At 34.6% G+C, this 24,305-nt stretch overlaps 1 protein-coding gene and 1 long non-coding RNA gene across 13 annotated transcripts in view; one reads left to right on the top strand and one right to left on the bottom strand.

Moving 5' to 3' along the window:
* The window catches only part of LOC144978751 (far upstream element-binding protein 1-like), a 44,019-nt gene that overhangs the window by 17,724 nt on the left and 1,990 nt on the right, over window positions 1–24,305 (bottom strand). For 6 of the 12 annotated variants that reach the window (XM_078925206.1, XM_078925201.1, XM_078925194.1 and 3 more), the window contains exons 2-6: window positions 9,307–9,388; window positions 6,800–6,832; window positions 6,476–6,518; window positions 3,629–3,813; window positions 2,758–2,829 (exon numbers count right to left, since the gene is read on the bottom strand). In XM_078925206.1, the coding sequence (XP_078781332.1) occupies window positions 2,758–2,829; window positions 3,629–3,813; window positions 6,476–6,518; window positions 6,800–6,832; window positions 9,307–9,388 (415 nt within the window). The remainder of the gene's footprint in view (window positions 1–2,757; window positions 2,830–3,628; window positions 3,814–6,475; window positions 6,519–6,799; window positions 6,833–9,306; window positions 9,389–24,305) is intronic. The other 6 variants (XM_078925196.1, XM_078925198.1, XM_078925203.1 and 3 more) reach the window with 4 other exon arrangements.
* Window positions 17,211–19,335, top strand: LOC144978752 (uncharacterized). The gene is made up of 3 exons (XR_013646586.1): window positions 17,211–17,351; window positions 17,888–18,041; window positions 19,073–19,335. It is a non-coding gene; the product is annotated as an uncharacterized LOC144978752 (long non-coding RNA).

The raw sequence follows: 24,305 nt of genomic DNA, 5'->3' as shown, positions 1-24,305 counted from the left end.
TTTTTTTTAAAACCTAAAGGGTTGGGAGTCAAATTGTCAGGCCTAGAAGTGATTCAGGAAAATATTTTCCCCTGCTTTTTCCAGGCTCTAGGGAAAATTTTAAGGTAGTAATTTTCAAGCATATTCATCAATTCTAGACCAGTTACCACTACCTATATATATATATATATTATATATATATATATATATTATATATATATATATATATATATATAATAGAGAGTGAGAATGAGATATGATATAGAATAGAGAGAGAGAGAGAGAGAGAGAGAGAGAGAGAGAATCAGAAAAGAGGGGGAAATTATTGACTCGTAGTACATATTACTATAACAAGCCATCCAGTATCTAAGCCTACACCATCCGTGGGGAAAAATAGGAAAAAAAAAAAGGAAAAAAGAGAGAGAGAGAGAGAGAGAGAGAGAGAGAGAGAGAGAGAGAGAGAGAGAGAGAGAGAGAGAGAGAGAGAGAGAGAGAGAGAGAGAGAGGAGAGAGAGATGTGAGTGAAAAAGAGAGTGGCTGAGACTGAGAAAAAGAAATATATTGACTCTGGCTATTAATACTTGGACGTATTCCTGTAAAGTCTAGGCCTCCTACAACATGCAAAATAAATATTAAAAAAAAAAAAAAAAAGAGAGAGAGAGAGAGAGAGAGAGAGAGAGAGAGAGAGAGAGAGAGAGAGAGAGAGAGAGAGAGAAAAGGAGAGAGAGAGAGAGAGAGAGGAAATGGGGAGAAAAGAGACAAAGAGAAGAGAAATCAATAGAGAGAAAAAGACATTTGAATATTACTATGAGGGAGAAAGTAGCGTCCAAAGACTTGTGGCTACTTATTGAATTGCACATGAATGAAATAAAGCTAGTTAATCTAGAGACAGACAAAGCAAACTTAGTACAAATTACAATGAGTAAACGACCTTAATCTGCCATCTCCAAATAATTGAATAACAAGTCACGAAAATTAATGAAAGTAGCCCAAGGACGTCGACCGTGTTTCTTAGCTTAGCTAACAATCGCATTCATGACCAAGTCAAAAACACAAAAAAAAAAAAAAACAAAAAAAAACACCCTACACACGCCACACACTACTAAGATGAGGGGAGGGATGTGTGTTTCTAGCACTCTTGTCTTGTCGACAATGATGAGTCGACTGAGTGAATCAAGCGTCTTTAAGTCTTCGACCAATCACAGGCTATCTAACCGAACCGGCTTCTCGCCGTCGATGTATTACGCTATTGTTGTGCAAGTGGCAAGGAATATAACACCTTTTTGAGTAGGCCTAAAAGCTAAAATCTAAAAGTAAAAAATATAATTCTGAGGAATTTGAAAGTCACATTGTTGAAATCGGCTTGAAAAAAGAAGAGCATTGGTCCTTGTTTCAGAAAAATCGGTTGAAAACCAACTGTTTTACGAATAAATTCGATTTTAAAAATTGCTTTTGTTTATTTTCGATTTTTTTAGCAACTTTTTTATTTATCGGCCGATTTTCTTGATTTTTATATCATTCTTTATATCTCAATGAGACGAGATCAGTGATATACTTTGTTTCAAATGTAACTACAACATAATTTGGTTTTTTTTACTTATCAACCGTGCCTGGATAATTTATTCAACAACTGACGCAACTATCCCATTGCCGTCTTCCAGTGTTTCAGCGATGACTCTAAACCACTATAATTACGTCATGCACAGGAAACATGGTAATAGTCTGTGTACTCTACGAATGCGGACCGGACTTTGCTGATTGGGCCGATCGTCATAACATAGGGCCTAGTAGTGTGAGGAACCATAAGAGGCTGCTGCCATGCTCTAAGCCGATCGTTCACAGGTTGGGTAATGATTACGCGGAAGAATACATGTTGGGTTGTTGTTCACCTAAATTTTTCTCACGGCTTTTTCCCGGCCCCAGACAATTTTCACCGATTTTCCCGGTCGGGAAATTTCAAAATAAAGTTCCCGGCTTTTCCCGGCCCACTTCGAGGCCTGAATTGTACCTACAGCCCTTGTTTTAGCCAACGAGCACAAAATTATTGGCAAATCTAAAATAAAACTATAAAACCTGCCTTAATTTAAGGGCAAATCTACCATCTTAAATACACGATTATCTATAAAATTTGCTTCGCCATACTGATCGGTCATTTGATGTTGGGGATTGTCACTTGGCCACCCTGATGCCAAATTAAGTTATGCCCCCATCTACGAACTTTATTATGCGAGCACCCGATTAGTAGCATAATAATAAAGGGAGAGGGGAGACAGATAATAAAGGAAATAGAGAAAAAAAACACACAAAAACTCAGTTGGGATCAGTGTTATCTTGAAAGCACTAAGACCCATTTTGTTTGTTCTGTTTTTAAGGGTTTTACGGCATTGGGGACACAGGTCATCTCATCGTCAGATAAGAGGAAGTAAATAAGTAGAGATTTACAAATGAAAGCCCACAAGAAAAGTAAGACAAAGGTGAATGGTAGATATCGGGAACAGTTGTAGATTCCAAGAGCAAACTATCATTGTGTATAGATTGAGATCATCTAAAGACTCAACCTGACACAAGCACAGGTTCTCACTAAGAGGTATACACTCCAACTGTTACAAACCATTAAATATTTAAAACAAAAAGATATAACAGTACAAAACAGATAATTTACAACAACAACAAAAAAAAAACACCTCCCAAAACTATACATTCGACTGCTACCCTTCCCGTCATGGACTCCAGGACAAAATCAACAAAATATGAGATAGAGAAATATGCTGGAATTACCTGGGGCAATTTGGACCTTGACACCTGTTTCAGCTTGGAGTCTTGTAATCTGTTCACCTCCTTTACCAATGACTGTCAATGAGAGACAAGATAAATAAATTAATCACCCATCTCTGAATGAAAAGATTCCATCCTAAATTTAGATACTAAGTCAATGGTACAGAATGAACAGTCATTTCATACATACCTCTACTTCAACTCGATTAAAAAAATACTGTTTTAAACTATCAATTGACTGATGATGGATTCGAGAAATCATTTGCATTCGAATACCACACACACACACCTCCATCATTTTTAATTTTTGGAGGCCAACTATAAAAACACAATGCTGCCAACCCTGGCCCATGAAAACATGTACAATGGAGATTCAAAATGAGTAGGATTTGTTTTAAATGCATACAATCTTGCAAAATCGATAATTAGCACTAAATTTGATGATGGGCCATACTAGCCATATTATAATTGATAGTTTAAATTAAAGAATAAACTTAAAAATAAATATCCACTTTCAGAATCCACTTATAAATCTGATATGACCCACCCAGTTAATACTATATTGAACTCCCTATATGAACGAAGTCAGCAAACAGATTTAAAGTGTTTTAAGTACACTAAAAGTGTGTGATTGGTAAAAATACTTAATAAAAATTGAATAATACGTAAACTCGTAAGCAAAATGTGTACAATGAGAAAAATGCGCAAGAATATGCGTTTCTTACGTTAGGTTGGCGCCACTGGTGTTTGTTTGTTTTGTTTTTAAGGGTTTTACAGCGCTTGCAACACATTAAGGTCATATCAGCGCCAGTAAAAAGGAAGAAAATGGCATAATAAAAAGTTCTAGAAAATACTATGATGATCAACAACTAACCAAGCCCAACCATCTTGTCAGGGATAGAAAAGTCCTCAGTGACTTGCATTCCTCCTGGTCCGCCTAAAGGTCCTGGCATATTTGGATCTTGTTGATTTCCACCTCCAAGCTGACGATTTGCAATAACTCTAGCGGCGGCTTCGTGGGCCTGTCTAGCTGCCTCAGATGATGACTGAGAAGGAAATCTGAAAGAGAAATAAATGATCATGACTATCTGTGAACAAAACATGACTTGTAGCAATTGTAACAGTTATATGTCGTGCACATTACGAGGATGGAGGATGTTGGAGGCCACAGATCTCTAGTATTCACCTACCCTTACACGAGAACAAGAACGGAATAGTTGAATCGGGAAACAGGTCTCAATCGCATTAAGCATTGAAAGCAATAAATCAGATTACGACAGTCTACAAGGAAGATTACAGTCCGCCCGTCGTAAAATCATCATTTCATACCTTTCAAACCAACAAATGCAAAAACTGAAGCAGGGAAAATGGTGTGTGTGTGTGTGAGAGAGAGAGAGAGACAGAGAGAGAGACAGAGAGAGAGAGAGAGAGAGAGAGAGAGAGAGAGAGAGAGAGAGAGAGAGAGAGAGAGAGAGAGAGAGAGAGAGAGAGAGAGAGAGAGAGAGAGAGAGAGAGAGAGAGAGAGAGAGAGAGAGAGAGAGCGAGACAGTGAGAGAGAGAGAAAACGAAAATCATATACGTAGATCAGAATAACGACAATCCACATTGGCTGATTTCAGTCCGCCCGTCGTTTAATCATCATAAACCTGTACCTAATACAGATAAAATCTGCGGCAAGAAAAAGTCATTTTAAAAAAAAATTTTACTAGAAAAACTCAAGCAAGATTTAAAGATAACTGGACCATGACAAGGTGGGTGACCAACAATGTATTTTTATATAAAAGTTATGTCCCGCATGATCACCAGGTGCAAAAACCTGAATTTTTCTCAGAGAGCAATGATTGCTAACCACTTATTCATCCTAATTACATCCATTATAGTAGTTAAATATTTCAAAATAATTGAACCACAGCGCTTAGTGATAGTGATAAGCCAGTGATGATAATGGCAATTTATCAAAAAGGAGGAAATGTATCAGTCCATCGGACAAACTAAAAGAACATAACATAAAATACAAAAAAAGTTTCATATATTATACCACTACTTCTAGTGTACATGTACTCTTAACAGTAAAGACATAACTGACTATGTAAAATTTTAATGAACTGTCCTTTCCTTGAAACGATTATTTAATTGTAACAAAAGAGTAATATAAAATTAATGATATTAGCTCTCCATAACCAGATGACATTTATAAAAATAACATGAAGGTTGATATGAGAGAGAGAGAGAGAGAGAGAGAGAGAGAGAGAGAGAGAGAGAGAGAGAGAGAGAGAGAGAGAGAGAGAGAGAGAGAGAGAGAGAGAGAGAGAGAGAGAGAGAGAGAGAGAGAGAGAGAGAGAGAGAGAGAGAGAGAGAGAGAGAGAGAGAGAGAGAGAGAGAGAGAGACCTGAGCTTCAGTGATGATAATGACAAATTGTCAAAAAGGAGAAAAATCTATCGGCCGTCTGTCAAGCCCAAAGCTCAGCTTTTAGAGCAAAATCGAGTGGAAAATTTCTGAGAAAATCTCAAAATCATGGAATTCCACTGAGGATTATCATCACTGATAAGCTTAAGTACATATGTTCCATGACTACCAAACAATACAGATCAGAAAACGACTTTCTACAAAATGTTATCAGTCCGCCCGTCGTTTTATCATCATTTCAGAGCTTGGTGATAAATTTTAATTCCAAAGCAAAAGAAAGGCAGACTTGCATTAAAATCTATATTTTTCTAAAAGGTGTAGAACTAGAACATTGAACATTTTTCAGACTTTGAAATGCCAAAGAATGTTTTGTTTGTTGCTTTAGGTCTCTTCCAACACAATTGAGGTTATATGAGAGACCGCTGAAACAAAAAAACAAGCAATCTAACAAAAATAGTACAAATGTAAATCAAAATCATAACCTCAAGGTATCATAAGCTAAATTATAAATAACCAAGAACAAACAGGCAGAAGATTTACAGAAGAAAAAAAAATCCCCTGTCAAAAATACAATCACAAACCAAAGAAGCAGGATAGGCTAGTAAAGAGAAGAAGAAACGACATCACTATCGGATCGTACACCCATGCGAACATCATAGGTATATGATTCAAGGGCGATGCTCCCATCCAACCACCCGCTGCCAAAGAATGATTATATCGTTCAAAATGAAAGCCGATATTTAATGTGCGTATCATATATCAGTGATGCCATCTGGCAAATTTTAAAATGCCTGAAAAATTATGCAAAGGTGCCAATTAGTACGACTTCAAAATATCAAAGTGGAAAACTGTTATAGCATAGTAGGTACTTGTATTGCATTTCAGAGTAAATAATACGCCAAAAAAAAAAAAAAAAAAAAAGTGGAGAGATTTAAAACTAAATTGATAAAAGAAAACGCAGAATTATTTTTTAAAAAATGAAGTTGCAGCTTGCAAACAGATCATCACAACAGGAAGTCAAAGGATCCAGTCAATTGTCAAAATAAGTTGGGATTTCTGGCTTCAAGTCAGAACGCGGCATCCCTGAAATATTATATCGGGGGCTCTGTCAAACCTGATATTTTCTCCAGTATGAAAACTTATAGCTCAATTTGAGCCAGCACGATGTACTGAGCAGTGACATTTAAGTCTCCCTCAGACAAGTTGTTTTGAGGGAGATGGGAAATAAAATTATTTTGGTGAAAGGGAAATGAACTCGGGTTAATAAAGGGGCCTTACTGAAACTTGTCAAAAAGAGATGGAACTGGTACTCACCCTTGATTTTCTGAAATGGCCCTGAGCTGTGCTCCTATTGTCGCTGAAAAAATGATCATGCCAAAGGATAAAACAAAATTGAAATACAATACAATTATGAAAAAATATGCGATATTTAAGAAAGACCATTACTTGCAATAAGTCTTTTTAAAGTGAACATTTGGTCTAGAACTAGCTTTAACTATTACATGATCATTGTAAAAAAAAAAAAAAAAGGGGGGGGGGGGGGGGGGGGGGGGAAGAGGACAGTGGGTATGAAAATCTGGCTTGATAATTATTGTTGCATGTTCTCTTACATGGTGTTATCTAACATCAAAAACTTACAATCACCAGCAACCTTTTTTACGTCTGGCTCACCTGAAAAGAAACGAAAAGGGGGAAGACTTGTTGAGTAAAGCTGTTGGAACTTTCAACTTCGAATTAGACAAGTTCAAAGAATTATTGCTTTTCATGACTTTGAAATACTAACCCATAATTTCTGTTTAGACATGTGGAAAACCACAAACAATTGATTTATCAAGTCAGTCCATTTTGACATCCCTTAAGTAAAAACCACATAATACCCCCCTCTAGCACAAAATCTAAAAGGGAATAAGTCGATGCAACTAAGCACTTTGTTACTGCTTTTAGACAGCAATTTTAACCATTAGTTCTCACTATAAACATTATACATAGTAGTGTGTGTTGGTATGTTTCATCTGGCAGGTGGATGTATTTTACCTAAACGTATAGCATCAATATTATACAGCAAGTTTCAATGAATAACATTTGAGCAAGCAACATCGACTCAGCTGCTGGTATGCCCAATATACTAAAATATTTTTTTTTTTGAAAAACAAAAACAAAAAAAAAAACAAAAAATTAGAACATGACCACCCATTTTAACCATTGATGCATGATGGAAAAAAAATGTTCACCATCACAGTAGTATTATAACATATTTTAGAAATAATCCGCACTTCAGGGGAAAATATTTTCAGCTAATTCCCCTTGAACAATTGATACATAACTCAACGGTTGATTTAAAAAATAAAAACCATATATACGTAAATATGAATAGCAAATCCACAGTATGCAACAAAATGTCTGGACAGAATAAAAATCATCTTGTGGTCTGCTTAACATTCTATTATGAGTTAGTATCTCTGTATAACGAAGTAGAAAAATTAAGAGAGTTGAATTAAATCGTCATCAGAAAAACAATGAATACTGGCAGGCAAATCATAAATATTCCATAAATATCAAATAGTCTGCATGTCATCAAGTATGTAACCAAATAGAACAGAAGTAGCGAGCCATCACCAATAAAATAAACAAGTGGAAAATCAAATGACAACATATCGGCATGGAGAATTAAAGAAATGGCCTGGGAGAAGGAATGACAATATATGTGCAATGAAAAAAATTGCAATATATCAAGAAATGGGTAAGATATGACAGTATTAAAAATGACATGTTCATTGTCTCATAAAATGAATACAAAGTCACAAAAGGATTGTCAAATCTTCATATTTATCATCAATAATCAGTCATCATTGACAACGGTGAATTAAAAATAGAAAAAGTAATTTGTTTTTTGCAAGAAACGTTTCAGCAATTACAGTGGAATGAATGAAAACGAACATATTTCTCCATGCCCTGCAATACAAACAAAAAAAAAAACAAAGACAGGAGTGCAAACAATATTCAATCTAAGTATATAACGTCAGCCATGAATATCAATCAGAAATATCTGATAAAATGTAATTATAACAGAAAGGGGAAATAAAAAGTTTATCATTTTATCATTAAAAAGCCAGATCAATCATACATAATTAAATTCATGAAACTCGCCAAATTTTTGAATGAAAAAAAAAAACAAAAAACAAAAAAAAAAACAACTCAACAGCAAACTTTAAAGCATAGCAAAGTTCACATGGAAAAATTTATAATTTATACCTCCCTAAAAAAAAAAATTTAATGTCACAATATTTACATAAAAGCATAAGGCTCCTGTGTGTCAGGTTAAAAATAAAATTGCTGGTTTAACAGTCAGTTATTCTCATACAAGGCATGCATAAAAACAAACAATATGAACAGCAATAATATATAAAAATACAAAAAACTATGAACAAAATGGGTCAATAAAAATAAAAAAATAAAAAAAAGAAATATATATATATATATATACATATACAAATAACTGACCAAGACAGATGAGGCCCCCTTAGTCTAAATAGAACATTTTATCTCAACTATTCAAATGGGAGGTTTTTTGTCTTGCTTTTTTTGTCTTTCTTTTTATACATAAAAGGCCACTTTTGGTCAACGGATTTTGAAAGTTAATCTCAGAAGATACTTTAATATCCCTGGCTTTTTAAACTTCAGCAAAAAGAGAGAACCAATGAGAACTAATAAGCTTAAGAGAATAGAGAAGAGAAAGCTGTGGGGAGATGAGCACTATGTTGAAGGAAAGTGACAGAATAAAATAATCATATTAAAATTAAACAAAAATCTAATCTGGGTGAATGGGTTAGTAAACAAAAATTTATTAACTTCAACCACACTGGATTCCGGAGTTCATTTGGAGATGGGAGGAGGAATGGAGAAAAACAATGAAGAGGACTTATATTCTTAGTAGAGAAGAGCAGCGTGGAGTGTGAGATCAACAAAGAACAGCGGTTAACGTAACATTAATAATGCCTTTTGCCAGATGTGTGCACAAAAATCTCAAAAAGTGATCCATCAACCCTCAGTAAACCATACCCCCCCCCCCCTTCTCCTTAATAACTTTTCAGAAACCTTGATTTGCACGCGACTGACTTAACTTTGAGAAAAACATTCTAATTTACCAAAGGAGGCGTCACTGTCCAAAGGCCTCTTGATACCTTGTACTTGAGCGTCTCCAGAGGCTGGTGTGATCCTGGCAGCAATCTGCTTGGCGAACACGACAGGCAAATCACGAAACAGAGAAGAGAATATGGTGGGGAAAAAGAGAAAAAGAGAAAACAAAACATGTTAGGGATATGTGGAGCACTCCATCCACGCCTCGCTGACTGAACCACCAATTGAGACCACCTGACTGCTGGGGGGAAAAACAGAAGTCTGAGCAATGCAAATTGTCAACATTGTGATGAATGGCACAAATATTCATGAACAAATATAAGGCATTTGCATCAGACAATACTTTCATTGCATGAGAGTTAACTTTCCAACCATATGACATTGTTTAAATGTAGGGCAGTGGGTTGACATATAGCATATTTCATTGGTACATTTAAACTAATTCAAAAACAGCATCTTGAGTGGTTATGGTTGACATTCTATCCTAGCAAAAAAAAAAAACAAAATATATATATATATATATATATATATATATATATATATATATATATATATATATATATATATATATATATTATATATATATATATATATATATGAGCCAAGGTCAAAAGGTGCCAATTTTTTTTCTCAAAATAAAAGTGACATAATAGTCCATTCATGTTTCTATATGTGTAGCAAAAACCCTGTACTTCATGAATCAAAGGCCCTTTAGATAACTTTAAGGTCTAACGCAGCATAATATCGTCAACAATACCTTTAGGTTGCTGGTGTCACCTGTGACCGGTGACACCAAAATGAGACAAAAAACTCTATAACCAAATGATTTTTGTTGGTATCAAACTTTATTTAGTAAGTTATAGACAAAAAGACACAATCAACAACAATCATAGTACAATAATATTACCAACTATTGGAGAAGATGCTGCTTTTTGGTGTCATCGGTCACAAGCAACATAGAATGCAAATATATTATTTCATAAAAATGTTTGTACATTAACAAAAACAACAATATTGCATATGTTTATTACCAGCAATGTTCAGAAACTTTTGGAATAAAATGTTGGGAAATAATGTGACCAAAGCATATCTTATTTAGCGGCATTGTGTCATTTGTGACATTAGACCGATGACACCATTACTAATGTCACAAGCAATACCAAATTGCAATTTCGACAATATATCAATTTCAGTCAAACCAGTGTAATAACCACAGTTATATATGAAATTTAATAATATTTCAGAAACCAAAGACTTCAAAAATAGAAATATACATGGAAATTAGAGCATCTGAATGTTACTTGTGACATAAGACCGGTGACACCATTACTTGTGTCACAAGCAACACCAAATCACACTTTCGTCCATAATATATCATTATTTTCAGTCAAAAAAGCACAATAACCTACTCTAAAATTCAATTCAATAATATTTTAAGAAACTAAATACTTTCAAATTGGAAATATACTTAGAAATTAGTAATACCATTGTTGCTATTACTTTGGTCAATATCAGCACTAGAGCGCAATTTTGACAATAAATCAAGAATAGCAACTGAACACATGTAATATAGCCTGTTAAAATGTAATTCAATCACATTTCAAGCTTTGAAGAACCTGAAAACAGAAATACATTAGAAACTTCAAACTTAAGTGTCACCTGTGACATTTTAATCAATGACACCAATGGTCACAAAAAGTACAAGAAGTCACACAAACACTAGATAAATATCAGCCATGGTAATGAATTCATGTAACCATACGGTAGCCATCAAATCTGCAAGTTTATAGTAATTTAGTGTGTTAATAGTAAATCAAATCAAATTTCTTGATAACCCTTCTTTTATCTGGATTCGTCAAAAGCTTGAGTTTTGTCTTTTTCTTGATTGATACAACCCTGAAACATAAAAAAAATTACAAGGAAATAATTAATTGTGTCAAAATCACAGTCTTATGTGAGATGTCATAATATCATATTTGTAAATAGAATAACAGCTGAAAATATATTTTTTGGTGGCACTTTGTGATATCCAATATCAAGTGTTGCTTGTGACAATGTAAAATAGCGATGACACCAAAGTTCAACTCACCTTTTCTGCCTGGAGCCACGCTGGAAAGGCAAATGAAAGTGCTGCACTTCAAAGACTGGTAAGTAGGGTGGATCAAAATTGCGAATCGCCATTTAACGAAACAAACTTCCACGTGTTCACGAATGCCGTGTTGCTTGTGACAAATGACACCAAAACCAATAAGCCTCAATATCGGCAAAACGGTATACATTTACTCCAATATTTGAGTTCAGATAGTAAATATATGCTTTTTTCTCATAATAAAACATTTTATAAACATTAAACATGAGCTTTAAAGTTTCGTGTCGAGTCTTAGTATTGTGCTGTGTTTGATGACACCAAAGGTCACAAGCAACACCAACTTTTAAAGAACTCTATATGAAACTTAATCAGATATGTAATATACTGCAATTGCGTTTAAAAGTAAATTTTGACTTTATACTATTAGTCAAATTTCAATCAAGGGGGGTAAAACATCACATTTAATTTCTACATGATTTCTAAAAAGGTGATGCGTTGACCTCGTTTTAAGCACATGCCAAACAGCATTCAAATTTCACTTTCAAGTTGTATATTTCATATTCTGTTAACAGAGTATGTTGAGCTATCTCATTTTATCTCTTCTTCATATTATCAGTTGATTACAAGCGTTAACCCAATGAAAACAGCCCATAATTAAATAAAAATCAAATTTTCTTAACACTGGTATCAGGCGGGCACCTTTTGACCTTGGCTCATATATATATATATATATTGAATCGTGTTTGATACAAATATGGTACGAAAAGTGCTCGACATGTAATGGAGCGAATTATTATTTAAAAACAACCTCATGAAGCCACACTCAACATGAAAAGTGAGATCTACGGAAAGTGTCCCCATCGGCGCAAATTCCTCTTAATTAACTTCAAACCGGAACCACTTCAAGAAACAACAACAGTCAACAAAACAACTCAGTCCTGAAGATGGCAAATTAAGCCTGAAACATTGATGTAGACTGCCCCAAACATTGTGGTAAATATTTTAAATTATATTTTAAATAATATATATATATATATATATATATATATATATATATATATATATATATATATATATATATATATATATATATATATATATATATATATATATATATATATATATATATATATATATATATATATGGTGGAAAATGTCCTTGAAGCACCTCCAAAAATACCAATAAATGAAATTATTTTTTTTAAAAACACCACCTCACTTAATGTAATAACTTTGGGTTTGGTCGTGTATAATTTATCCTTCACGGTAATCCATATATATTTTGCCTGCGTTGCATAAATAATTTCCCCCTTTCCTCCAAAGCGGTTTTTGTTTGCAATGAAAGCAATCCAAATGAAAATTGGTGAAAAATATCAAAATTAAGCCGACCTGAAACCAAAATCAAAACCTAGGTGTATCCAAATTTTTAAAATAAACAAGCCACAATAAGTTTTGATCAATATCTCTATTCTATTGGATCAACAATGCTACTACGCCGGTTCAATATGTGATCATTAATCTAAATAAAAACTTTACATCAAGGAGGCATGAAAGTCAGCTGAGAAATAAATTGTATCCATATTTACATCAAAAATATTCCTCAAGCATAGAGAATATCAAAATAAATAGCATAACATCTATTGTTTCATATTGTGTAAAGTGAAACCTGTCATATATCATATCAATTTTATTTGTACAACCATCCATGTTTCTTGAAACGTTAAAATAAATGACCATTGAAAAATATTAATACATAATATCAAATCTAGTTTAAAAACGAAAATTTGAAGAAAATATTTTTTTCTTAAGGGCCTTGTACAAATCGTAATCAACTCCTGTTACAAACAAATCAGTACCCGGCGACAAGAGATCTATAACGAAGTCAAATTCTAAAATTAGTGGGGAAATATCATTTTTAAACTTACATCAAGTAAGGTAGTCTGGATATAGATTTATATTTATTATCAACAACATCAAAGGTGATGAATTGAACAATAAAAGTGAAAGATAAATGGAAATTTTTAAAACCTGTCATTCAAGACATAACGATGAGTCTTTTAAAATTGAAGACATCCATGGTGCAATAGGGTTTAATTTGCTAAATAATTTATGTTGTGTCACTACTTTATTTAATACTTTAAAAGCAAGTGTATTCTTCACATCGACATACATATTAACTTTACTATATAATTTTATAAAACTCAAGAAGAAAAATAAATGAAAAACTGAATTTGGTAATTCTGTGAAAGAGGCAAGACTGTCAGTGATATTTGGCACGAGAAAACCGCAACTGGCAGTTGCAAACTGGACAGATAATGTGAATTCTTGTTTGTGAATATTTTGCTCAAGCCTCCAATAAGGATCTTTCTTCATGCCCTCTCTCATTCTTGACTCATCAAATTTCTATCCAAATGGCTGTTGAAACAATATGTAAGGTGTTCAAACATTGACCAATAACTTGAAATTATCATTCCCACAGGTTGGGCAATAGATTTCATGCAGCATAGAATTTGCAAGACATAAATAATGGCTGATGAGAAATTCGAAAAAAATATAAATCCCATTTTATCATTTTAGATATCACAACCCATATTACTATACAGCATCATAGCAAGCAAATTTCATTTAAATCATTATCACCTGTTGGTGTAAGTAACAAGTGCCACAGAGGCTCCTACCCCCTATAGCCCCTAGAGGAATCAGAAGACTACAAAAAGCGGAATTTAATATTGACCAGACCCAGGCAGAACCAGAACCCCCCCACACACACACACACAAAACGAAGAATTTAATGTCACCATCAGTCAGGGATTTGTTCAGTAGCCTAGAGACCTTTACAGCGTACGCTATGAGTTATAATGGAGCTGGAAAACAAACTTGGGATAAACTCATCCCTGAGATACAGATCAGTAGTATTCGCGTTTTTTTAATACTAAATTATGATTTATTAAAAATTTCCCTCAATTGAAAAGCAGAAGTTTTGCCTTGAATGCAGAGTCGTGGAATGTAGACCAATTATGCGGAATGATTCCGCAAAAAGCTGAAGGGTGGGAGCCTCTAGTAACATTCATTCAAGTCATTACCTGAACAAAATTGTTGTCACCACTTACATCACCAGCATCACTTTTATCTCTATCATATCATCTTTTCAGACATTTTAGGAAAGGAGTTTTCAAGCTATATGAAATTCATATAAATAAGACGGGGAATCTTTGAAGGTAGTAAAATTTAACACTAACTACTGCCTTCAATAAAGCGAGTTTAATGGCCACCTGTATACTCTGTATTAAAAAAACCCACTAAATTTCTAGTTTTTACCCTTCAATGTTATGGGTCAGTCACACTGCTTGTGGACTTGAGTGGCCAGTTTCTATTTCATTTTAAAGAAAGAAAGAAAGAAAGAAAGAAAGAAAGAAAGAAAGAAAAAGAAAGAAAAAAAAAACTTATTTCTCCCTTGTTCATTATTTCTTAAGGGAGGATGAATGAATATTTATAGCTTTGCAGGTTTGGGTGATGTGCCAGTCACTTCACGATTTACTTACCAGCACAACAGTAAAGAAATACTTTTTTAAAAAAACAAAAAAAACACAACCAAAATAGGCTCTCCATTTCTAAACGGGTTTGGGATGCTTTTGAAATATGATAAAGAGTCACTTTACATCTTGACATAAATTGGTTCACCTGATGTGATCAGAAATTTTTCTGCTAGAGACTTGCAAAGAAGACTATAAAATTTTGATTTTTGTACACAAATCACAAGACTTGTACAATTCGAAAAAGATTACACATAGGCAAAATATGTGCTGGACTCCAAAAGATGTTATGGTCTAATTTTCATAGATGACAATCTTTAAATCTGGTTTAAACTTTAAGCAATTGCTTCATCACTTAAAAAGAAGTATCCAAACAAGTTTACAAAGCACTTATCTTACTTCTGGTGTGTTCTCACTAATTATATGATGAAATGTGCATGCAGTTGGATTATCCAAGCCAATAGGCGACTTTACAGTTATTGGTATCACTATTACTAAGAGCTTTTAGTTTATGTTTGATTGTTTAATATGTTTATCGCTTACATCTCTGCAGAATGTTTCATCATTTGTTACCTAAAATGAATTGAGTTGAGATCTAAACAAAGGAGTTATCATTCTCCATACCAAACAAAAATACCTCTAACTCAAAGGAATTTGCGCAAACTGGTTGTTACTACTTTGACCTTTTCAGAACACTAAACGCATGATTGGTTGGCCTCGCTTTGAAAAGATCAGATATATACCATTTGCAATCAAATTTAGGATCGGGTAGTTCAGCTATGTATTTTGTTATATTATTATAATCTGTAAGAAACTACTTTTTTTAGGCTCACGTGAAAAAAACATCTAATGAAATCCAAACGCGGAGGCTCAAGTTCATCTGGTTAATGTCTAATTTCATGTAAACCTCTGTCCGCCTTGTAAAACCAAATTTATCAACCAAAACAAAACAAAGATTGTAAATAATGATAGAACATGTGAGTTTGAGTCCATCTCTAATGGACAACTGAATTTATGTAAATTCTTCTTCATGAGAAGATGGGATTATAGTTAGCCGTTACCAAAACTGTTAAGCAAAAGTCAAATTGTAAGAATAAGCCAAAGTGCGGTTACATGGTCTAGTGGTATGATACTCATTTTCAGATCGGAAGGTCCTGGGTTCGAGCCTCGCTCAGCGCATAGCTGAGTCCTTGGAAAAGGCTCTTTACTCACATTCTCTCACCATATATCACCCATGTCATGTCTCGCCCTACACGTTATGTGTTGCTGTTGGCGAGGGATCCTTTGTAAAGCGCTTTTTGCAAGCTTAGTGCATATTGCGCTATATAAAAATAAAAGCTCAAGTCTTTAAAGTCAGCAAATGTCAGAAAAGCTTATTTTCGGATCTAGACAAGTAACAACATGTCAACAAGAAATGGCCCGCAAGAGTGAAACAGACAGATTGTGAAGAATGAAAAAGTTGCAAAATAATTTTAAAAATAATAGTGCTGAAAAATTATATGGCGCTATTAACTCCGAGACACCGGGCTCTAAGTCTAAGCGCTTAAACAAGAATGTTGAAATATGTTTGTGGTTTTGCAAAAACATTCAATTCCTCTTAGACTTAGAAGGGAAGAATTCCGAATTTGGCTAATTTTAATCACTGTCTTAAACTGTCTAGATAATTCTATAAAGTATGTACATTTCAATACAAAATGAATAAATGACATGGATAGAGTGGCATCAAATATTTTCCAAGTAATTATTTTGCCCAATGAACCCTTGACAGAACCAAATTTTGTCCACATGATCCAACACATCAAAGTGAAATCAACATATGACCCTTCTAGTAGGTACTTTGGTAAACGTCCATTTGGCCCTCCAGCAGGGAGCCGATAAATGGCCTAGTGGCTGTGACCCGATTTTTTGGACTTTTGAGTGATGGGTCTCAGAAAAAGTTCCATAGATTTTTTGTTTATGGATGGATTTTAATGATTGATGTCTTATTTTCTTCAGGAGAAGTTACTCTATCGTTTGGTGTAGTTTATTTTAAAATCAATGACAATTTAGTATAACTTTTGATTATGGATAAAATAGGGTATAATTTAGCTTTGGATAATTAAAAGATTAGAACTTGGTAAATCAAAATTTCGTGCTGGCACGTTTATTTAGGGAGTGAGTATTTTCCGCCGGGCGGAAAATAACCTGTTTTTCTTATTCTCCGCCGGGCTTATCCTTGGGTCTTGTGACCCCCGGTCGTGTCAAAGGTCACATCCGGTCGACCGTGGCGCCAACCGCGAAGACGCGAAGCCATGATTGTTTTGTTCGATTGTCAATGATTGTGACTCTTGATTTCCAAGCACTTTTTCATCTTATCAACAATTGCAAAAATGCAGTTAACCAATTGCAGACTGAGACTGATACCATTTTTATTCGTCAGGATTCTGTAGAGGTAAGAATTTGACTTTTCTTCTTTTTGTGTTTTTGTTTTTAACAAGGCTCGGACTCAGGACAGTGAAGTGTATATCGAGCAATGCCGATGGCGATATGAATGAGGAGATAGATGAATGAATGAGAATGTAATTGTATTGTAATAACAACACGCCTTGCCGACTGTCACGTGTGCCATGTGTTCTGCATTCCAATGTGATCTTTATGGATTAATCCTTCGTTGATTGTACTTCTAATACTGTGTAACTGTGTGCATTGTAATTGTGACTGTAACAACTGGGCAGTTTTCAGCAGCAGTGGAAGCGGTGACACAATTTTTAGAACTTTGGAGTGAAATTGAGATGCCTCATGATGATGATAATGACAATGATATAAGATATACAGTACTGTAAGGAAAAACGATATCATTTTAACCATTACTTTTTTAACAAATTTATTATTTATTTATTTTATTATTATTATTATTAACTTAAACAATGACATTGGTATGTGCCATTTTCACTGCAGTGAATTTAATTTTTTTTTTTTCATTGACAGCTAACATGAAAGTGAAAGAGTCCAGTTGACGGTACTGGTGTCCTGACAATCAAGAAAGATAGCTGGCTCAAGATGTGTTGTGGCAATCTTATTAATCAGCAAACCATCATCTGTGCCAGCAGAGCAGAGTATCTGCATGCACTTTTTGAAACTGGTTAGTAATGTTTTGAAATCTTCATATAGCGCCTTACATTTTTATTGCAGAGATGCCAACCAGTACAGGTTTCCGTGTTCTGTACGGTTTTTCTTCCGAAGTACGGGCATACGGTTTTATCATGAAAAATACGGGATTTGGTTGAAGTGAAAAATCCACTTAATTACGATCACAACATGAAAAGTGTTTTCATGCAGAAGAGCTTTCATTATCGATACTGAATTTTGCGAATCTTGCCCAGCCTACTGCTATTAACTATGAGTAATTCACTGCCCTTTTTCGAGTACAAGTTAACGAAGTCCGATTCGACCTTTTCGGGTAGATATCGATTTCTGCACGGCGCAGTAAATACAGTTTTTGTCCTAAAATACAGGTTTTTGGTCTTGAAAATATGGGTTTTCAAAAGGCTAGGTTGGCATCTCTGTTATTGGTGATCAATACAGTACGCTCGAGCATGGGAATTTCGAACAAGTCGGGACCATGCCGGTTTGTTCGAGATTTCCGTGTTTTTGAGTTTTCCAATTTGAGTATTTTACACAGGATTTGAGGGAGGTAAATGTGGGTGGTCTTGATAAAATTTGTATTATAATTATAATGATAACTCCCCATTATTATGAACTCTGTAGAGAGTCGATAGTGAGACTGCAATTTCCTTTTCTCTGTCAGTTCAACACAATCAATTAGTGGGGGAAAAAATTCAACAGATCGCAAGGGAGTGTCCACTATATGAACGAAATAAAGGGATTAAAACTGGGAATTGTACCAAGTTTGAGATTTCCGTGATTTCGAGATTTGCATGCTCAAGTATAAATGCTCGTTAATCTAAATGATAGTTTGTTGTCAAGAGTTTTGTCCTGTATGGTAAAGCCAATGAAATTTCAACTGTGTTGGTGATGGTGAAAATGATGGCCATTTAAAATAAATTGGTATGTCTTTGACAAATTCAATTTATGACAATGATTTTGATTATATAGACCTTTCCAAAAATTGCTAACGAAATGCCTCTTTTCTATTTCCATTTTTCAAACCAGAGCAAGATCAACCATCTTTGTGGAACATCAGACAAAGTGGTTGCAAACAAGTGGTGTTGAATTTTCCTGTATTGAGCCGAAAGAAAAATAATTTTCTGGGAGTTTGCGAAAGCAAATTGCGTTTGATTTGGAGCTAAATCTATTTTCGCCATTTACCTGGGTTTTTTTTTTTTGTCTCAAATAGATTTGATTTTGTAGTTCAAATTGATTAGATACTTATCTCACAAGCAGCATTTTAAACAATAAAAACATGAGGGTAGTGCGTCATACATATTAGTTTTTGTGATTACAGTGATGAATTCGTAAGATATAAATCATATTTGACCACAATAGTGTTTAAATTTTTCAGCATTTATTTTCTTAGGGAATGGGTTAGCGAATCATTTATACATTTTTTAGACAGATCAATCTACACAATTTTCGTGTTTTCTTGTCCTATGATAGTCATTATTTTGAAAATTTTATGGATCAGCTTATGTCAAATAAGTGTTTTCTCAAATTTCCGTTTTGTGTCATTTTCTGAGTTTCTAAGAACCATATATGTCATTTTCCTTTAGATTATTTTCAAATTTATTCAGAATCTTTTTTATGATGTGTTTTGCATCATGATGGAAACATTTTGGGGTAAATTAAAATTTAGACGTTTTTTGAATTTTAAATTTTTTTCCTGTCGATCCGCACCACAATTTCAGCCGAAATAAAAAAAATATTGTACAGCATTTCTTTCTAGACAATTTTTTTTTTTTCAGAAATTGATCAATTTACAAAATTTGACTATTCTCTTGTTCCATATTGATTATACTTTGAAATTTTGATGGACGTTGTCTGCAAAATTAGCTTGTTTATCAAATTAATAAAGACATTTTTTTTTCTCAAAATATCATTTTCGATTTTCTGACATTCATAGCTGGATTGTTTCCCATCAGATTGTATACCAAATTTGGTCAGAATCTTTCGTATGATGGGTATTGCATCATGATGGATTTGGTTTTGGGCTAAACTAAAATTTAGTAGTTTTATGAATTTTTAAATTGGATTTTTTCTTGTCATTCCATGCCAAATTTTCAATCGTAATCGAAAAACAATTCTTTAAATATATTTTTCAAGACTTGCTAAGCCTTTCCATCGTGATGTAGCTCTTGTAGGGAACATTGTGTGTAAATTTGGAAGATTTCGTTGGTTTTCGGTGCACCAGTGTCGGAAATTTTTTTTTTTTGTGGGGTGGGTGGGGTTGGTCTCATTTTAGCCTATATTGTCTGTGTCATTGAAGACATTTAAATATATTGAGCTTTTTATATAGCGCAATATCCACTAAATGTGCTCAAAGTGCTTTACAAGGGGGCCCTGGTCAACAGCAACGCTTGTTAAGCGATATTACAATTTTTTTGGACAGACACAATTACTGTTAACAGCCAGGTACTCCTTTTAGACCTGAGTATGTTGAGAGAATGTGAGTAAAGAGCCTTTTCCAAGGACTCAACTATGCGCCGAGCGAGATTCGAACCCAGGACCTTCCAATCCGAAAGCGTCTGTCATACCATAAGACCACATAGCCACACATTTGTTTTTAGCTTTTTTCTTTTTTTTTTGTGTGTATGTGTGTTAATCATCAAATTAGACCTCCTACCACCTGAAATAACAGGGGAATACCAATATTGGCACTGCGATAAAAAATGGATTTTTGACTACAGGTTCTCCTTTAAGGTGAAATATTTCCTAGCTCAGATGAGGGTTTGTTTTAAGCGGACTGTAGTGCGTTCCAACGTGAGATAATTTTTTTTTTTCATAATAAAATGTATTCACTGCCAGTTGTGACATATATGTTGACTGCTTAGTTCTGATCTCCAGTGCTATTACATACTTGAGTACCTATCATCAGGCCTATTACTATTACACACTGAGTCCCTACCACCAGCGCTATTAGTCATTGAGTCCCTACCACCAGTCCTGTGAGTCACTGGGTTCAAACCACTACTGTTAGCCACTGAGTCCCTACATCTAGCCCTATTGGCTACGAGTCCTCACCACCAGCCCTATTGGCCTTTGAGTCCATACCAACCAATACCACTCGCCACTGATTCCTTACCACCAGTCCTGTTACTGTTAGCCACTGAATCCATACCACTAGCCCTGCACTGTTAGCCACCATAGAGAATACAGGACTCCTAGTCTGTGTTAGCCACTAAGTCCTACCACTAGCCCTGTTAGTGTAAGCCACTGAGTCCTACCTCTAGCCCTGTTAGCCACTGAGTCCCTCCCACTGACGTGCTAGCCAGTGAGTCCATACCACCAGCCCAGCCCTATTAGTCACTGAGTCCCTACCACCAGCCCTATATATGACATGGCGGTTTTTTGCAAAAAAAAAATCCCAAATTTTGCAAGCTAAAAAACCCAGCAAAATTTGCAAAAAGTTGCGATTAAAATTCCTAAAAACCCATAATTCGTTCATGAAAGGGTTTCGCGGTGCTTGCAACAAATGTAAGATCATATCAGCGCCAGTAAAAAGGAAGAAAATGGGATCAGTATAAAAGTTCTAGAATTACAATTAAAGTACCCACGAAAAAGGAAGAACACGCTATCAGTGTACTTATTTTGAGATTATCTAAATGTTTCATCCTGACACAAGCACAGTTCCCCCAGTGATGATAATGAAAATTTGTCAAAAAGGAGGAAAATCTACCGGCCCGTCAGTCCAGGCCAAATCTAATGCAAATATAACATAGCTATTCATAGTTATTTAATATATTATTAGTCCCAAAGCACTTCTGATCATTAGACACATCCTGACCTTTTGCAAATATAATTTAATGAATTGTCATTTCCAATTAAACATTTTAGAGGCCTATAATGTCGCCCTCCATATCAAGTTATTGTTATTATGATAAACTTTTGGCCAAAAGACCAGGAGGTATTTGTAATTTGTACATAACAAACCCGGTTAGTGTCTGTATTATTGCAACCTTGTGATGATGCAGCATATAAATAAGAATCTTTAATTAATTGCAAAACATATTCCATCAACAAATCAAATTTAAATTAGCCTTTAAACAATCATTTCTTAAATCGATCAGCCTAACTTATTATCTCTCTATTACCAAATGATATCTATAAACATAAAATGAAGATAGAAGGGTGGCTGACTGAGAGAGAAATATGGATATGAGAGAGGGAGAATTGATGAATTTATTTTTTAAAAATTGTTTTATAATTAGACACAAGTTGTATTGAATGAATACTTTTAACAAATTCAGAACAATCAAACAAAAAAATGAAAAAGGAAGAAAAAAAAAGGACAGGCTTATAAAACCGCCAAATGTACTATCATGCTACAGCTAAAAGGTACATAAATATTTACACCTATTTGCTCCATCCCCTTCCCTTTCGATCATCTTCTCATCCATGGCCACCATCTGTCTTGTGCTACTTTTGATTTTGACATTTGGCGCCAGTGTGTCTAGACTAACGTCATAAATAAAGGAGTGTCACCAAAATTCATGCAACTGAGTAGAGGTGTCAAAAAATGATAGAAGGCATTTTTTTTTTCATGAACTACCACTTAGCAGAAAAGGTTTGACATGACAATAACAATGGAACATTAATGAAAAAAATTGCGGAAATTTTTGGCCAAAAGACAAGGAGGTATATGTTTTTACATAACAAACCCGACTTGTGTCTGTATTATTGCAACCTTGTGATGATATAAGAATCTTTAATCAATTGCAAAACATATTCCATCTCCAGAGCAAATTTAAATTAGCCTTTAAATTTAAACAATCATTTCTTAAATCGATCGGCCTAACTTACTATTATGTACATATTATCTCTCTATTACCAAATATCTATAAAAACAATATGAAGATAGAGGAAGGGTGGCTGAGAGACAAATATAGACATGAGAAAGAGAGAATGCAAGAATACTTTGTGAATTGATTTTTTATTTTATTTTTTAAATTGTGTTATAATTAGACACAAGTTGTAATGAATTCTATTAACAAATTCAGAACAATCAAACAAAAACAAAATTAAAAAGAAGAAAAAATTTTAAAAGACGCTTATAAAACTTATAAAATCGTCAAATGTACTATCATGCTACAGCTAAAAAGTACACAAATATTTACACCCATTTGCTCCATCCCTTTCCCTTTCGATTTCGATCATCATCTCATCTATGGCCACCACGTGTCTTCTGCTACTTTTTACATTTGACGCCAGTGTGTCTAGACTAACGTCATAAATAAGGGAGTGTCGCCAAAATTCATGCAACTGGGCAGAGGTGTCAAAAATGATAGAAGGCATATTGTTTTTTTCCCCCTGAACTACCACTTAGCGGAAAATGTTTGACATGACAAAAACAACGGAACATTTATGAAGAAATCCTAAAATCCCAGATTGTCATCACTGGTCCCCACTAAATATTTTAAAATTTATTTATTTATTTTATTTTAGTTTTTTTTTTGTGCAAAACATTGCAAAGTTTGCGGCCGCAATGCAAATCAGGGATTTTTTTTGCCATTTTTTTTTTTTTTTTTTTTTGCAGCCAGCAACGCGGCCGCAAGCGATGCAAAAAAAAAACTGCCATTACAGTATTAGTCACTGCGACTGGTCCCCACCACAGGTATTGTCCACTGAGCCCCTACAGCCAGCCCTGTTAGCCACTGGATCCTTATCATCAGCTCTATTAGCCAATGAGTCCCTACTAGAGGATATTCTAACTGTTCTATTATATTTGGGTTTATTTACAGGTACTATATTAAGTTAAGCCTGTTTCTGTATTGTTGATCAATAAAGAATATTGAATTGCAACAAATACTTAGTTATTTACCTACCACCAGCCCTATTAGCCATTGAGTCCTTACCATCAGCTCTATTACTATTAGCCACTGAGTCACTACCGCCAGCTCTATTAGCCACTGAGTCCCTACCAATACCACCAGCCCTATTGTCCACTGAGTCCCTACTACCAGCTCTATTAGCGACTGAGTCCTTACCACCAGCCCTATTCGCCACTGAGTCCCTGTTACCAGCTCTATTGTCCACTGAGACCTTACCATCAGCTCTATTAGTATTAGCCAATGAGTCTCTACTACCACCAGTTCTATTAGCCACCATCCTATCAATAATATTAGCCACTGAGTCCCTACCGCCTGCTCTATTACTAAAGGCCACTGCATCCTTACCATGATGGGGAGGGGGGTCACAGTACAGACGATGTGTAACCTTTAACGTGTCGTGA

The sequence above is a fragment of the Berghia stephanieae genome, chromosome 8, assembly GCF_034508935.2.
Source record: "Berghia stephanieae isolate SIO BIC M18660-M18661 chromosome 8, UCSD_Bste_1.3, whole genome shotgun sequence".
In the NCBI taxonomy this organism is placed as follows: Eukaryota; Metazoa; Mollusca; class Gastropoda; order Nudibranchia; family Aeolidiidae; genus Berghia; species Berghia stephanieae.
This window is presented reverse-complemented; position numbering and strand designations above follow the sequence as displayed.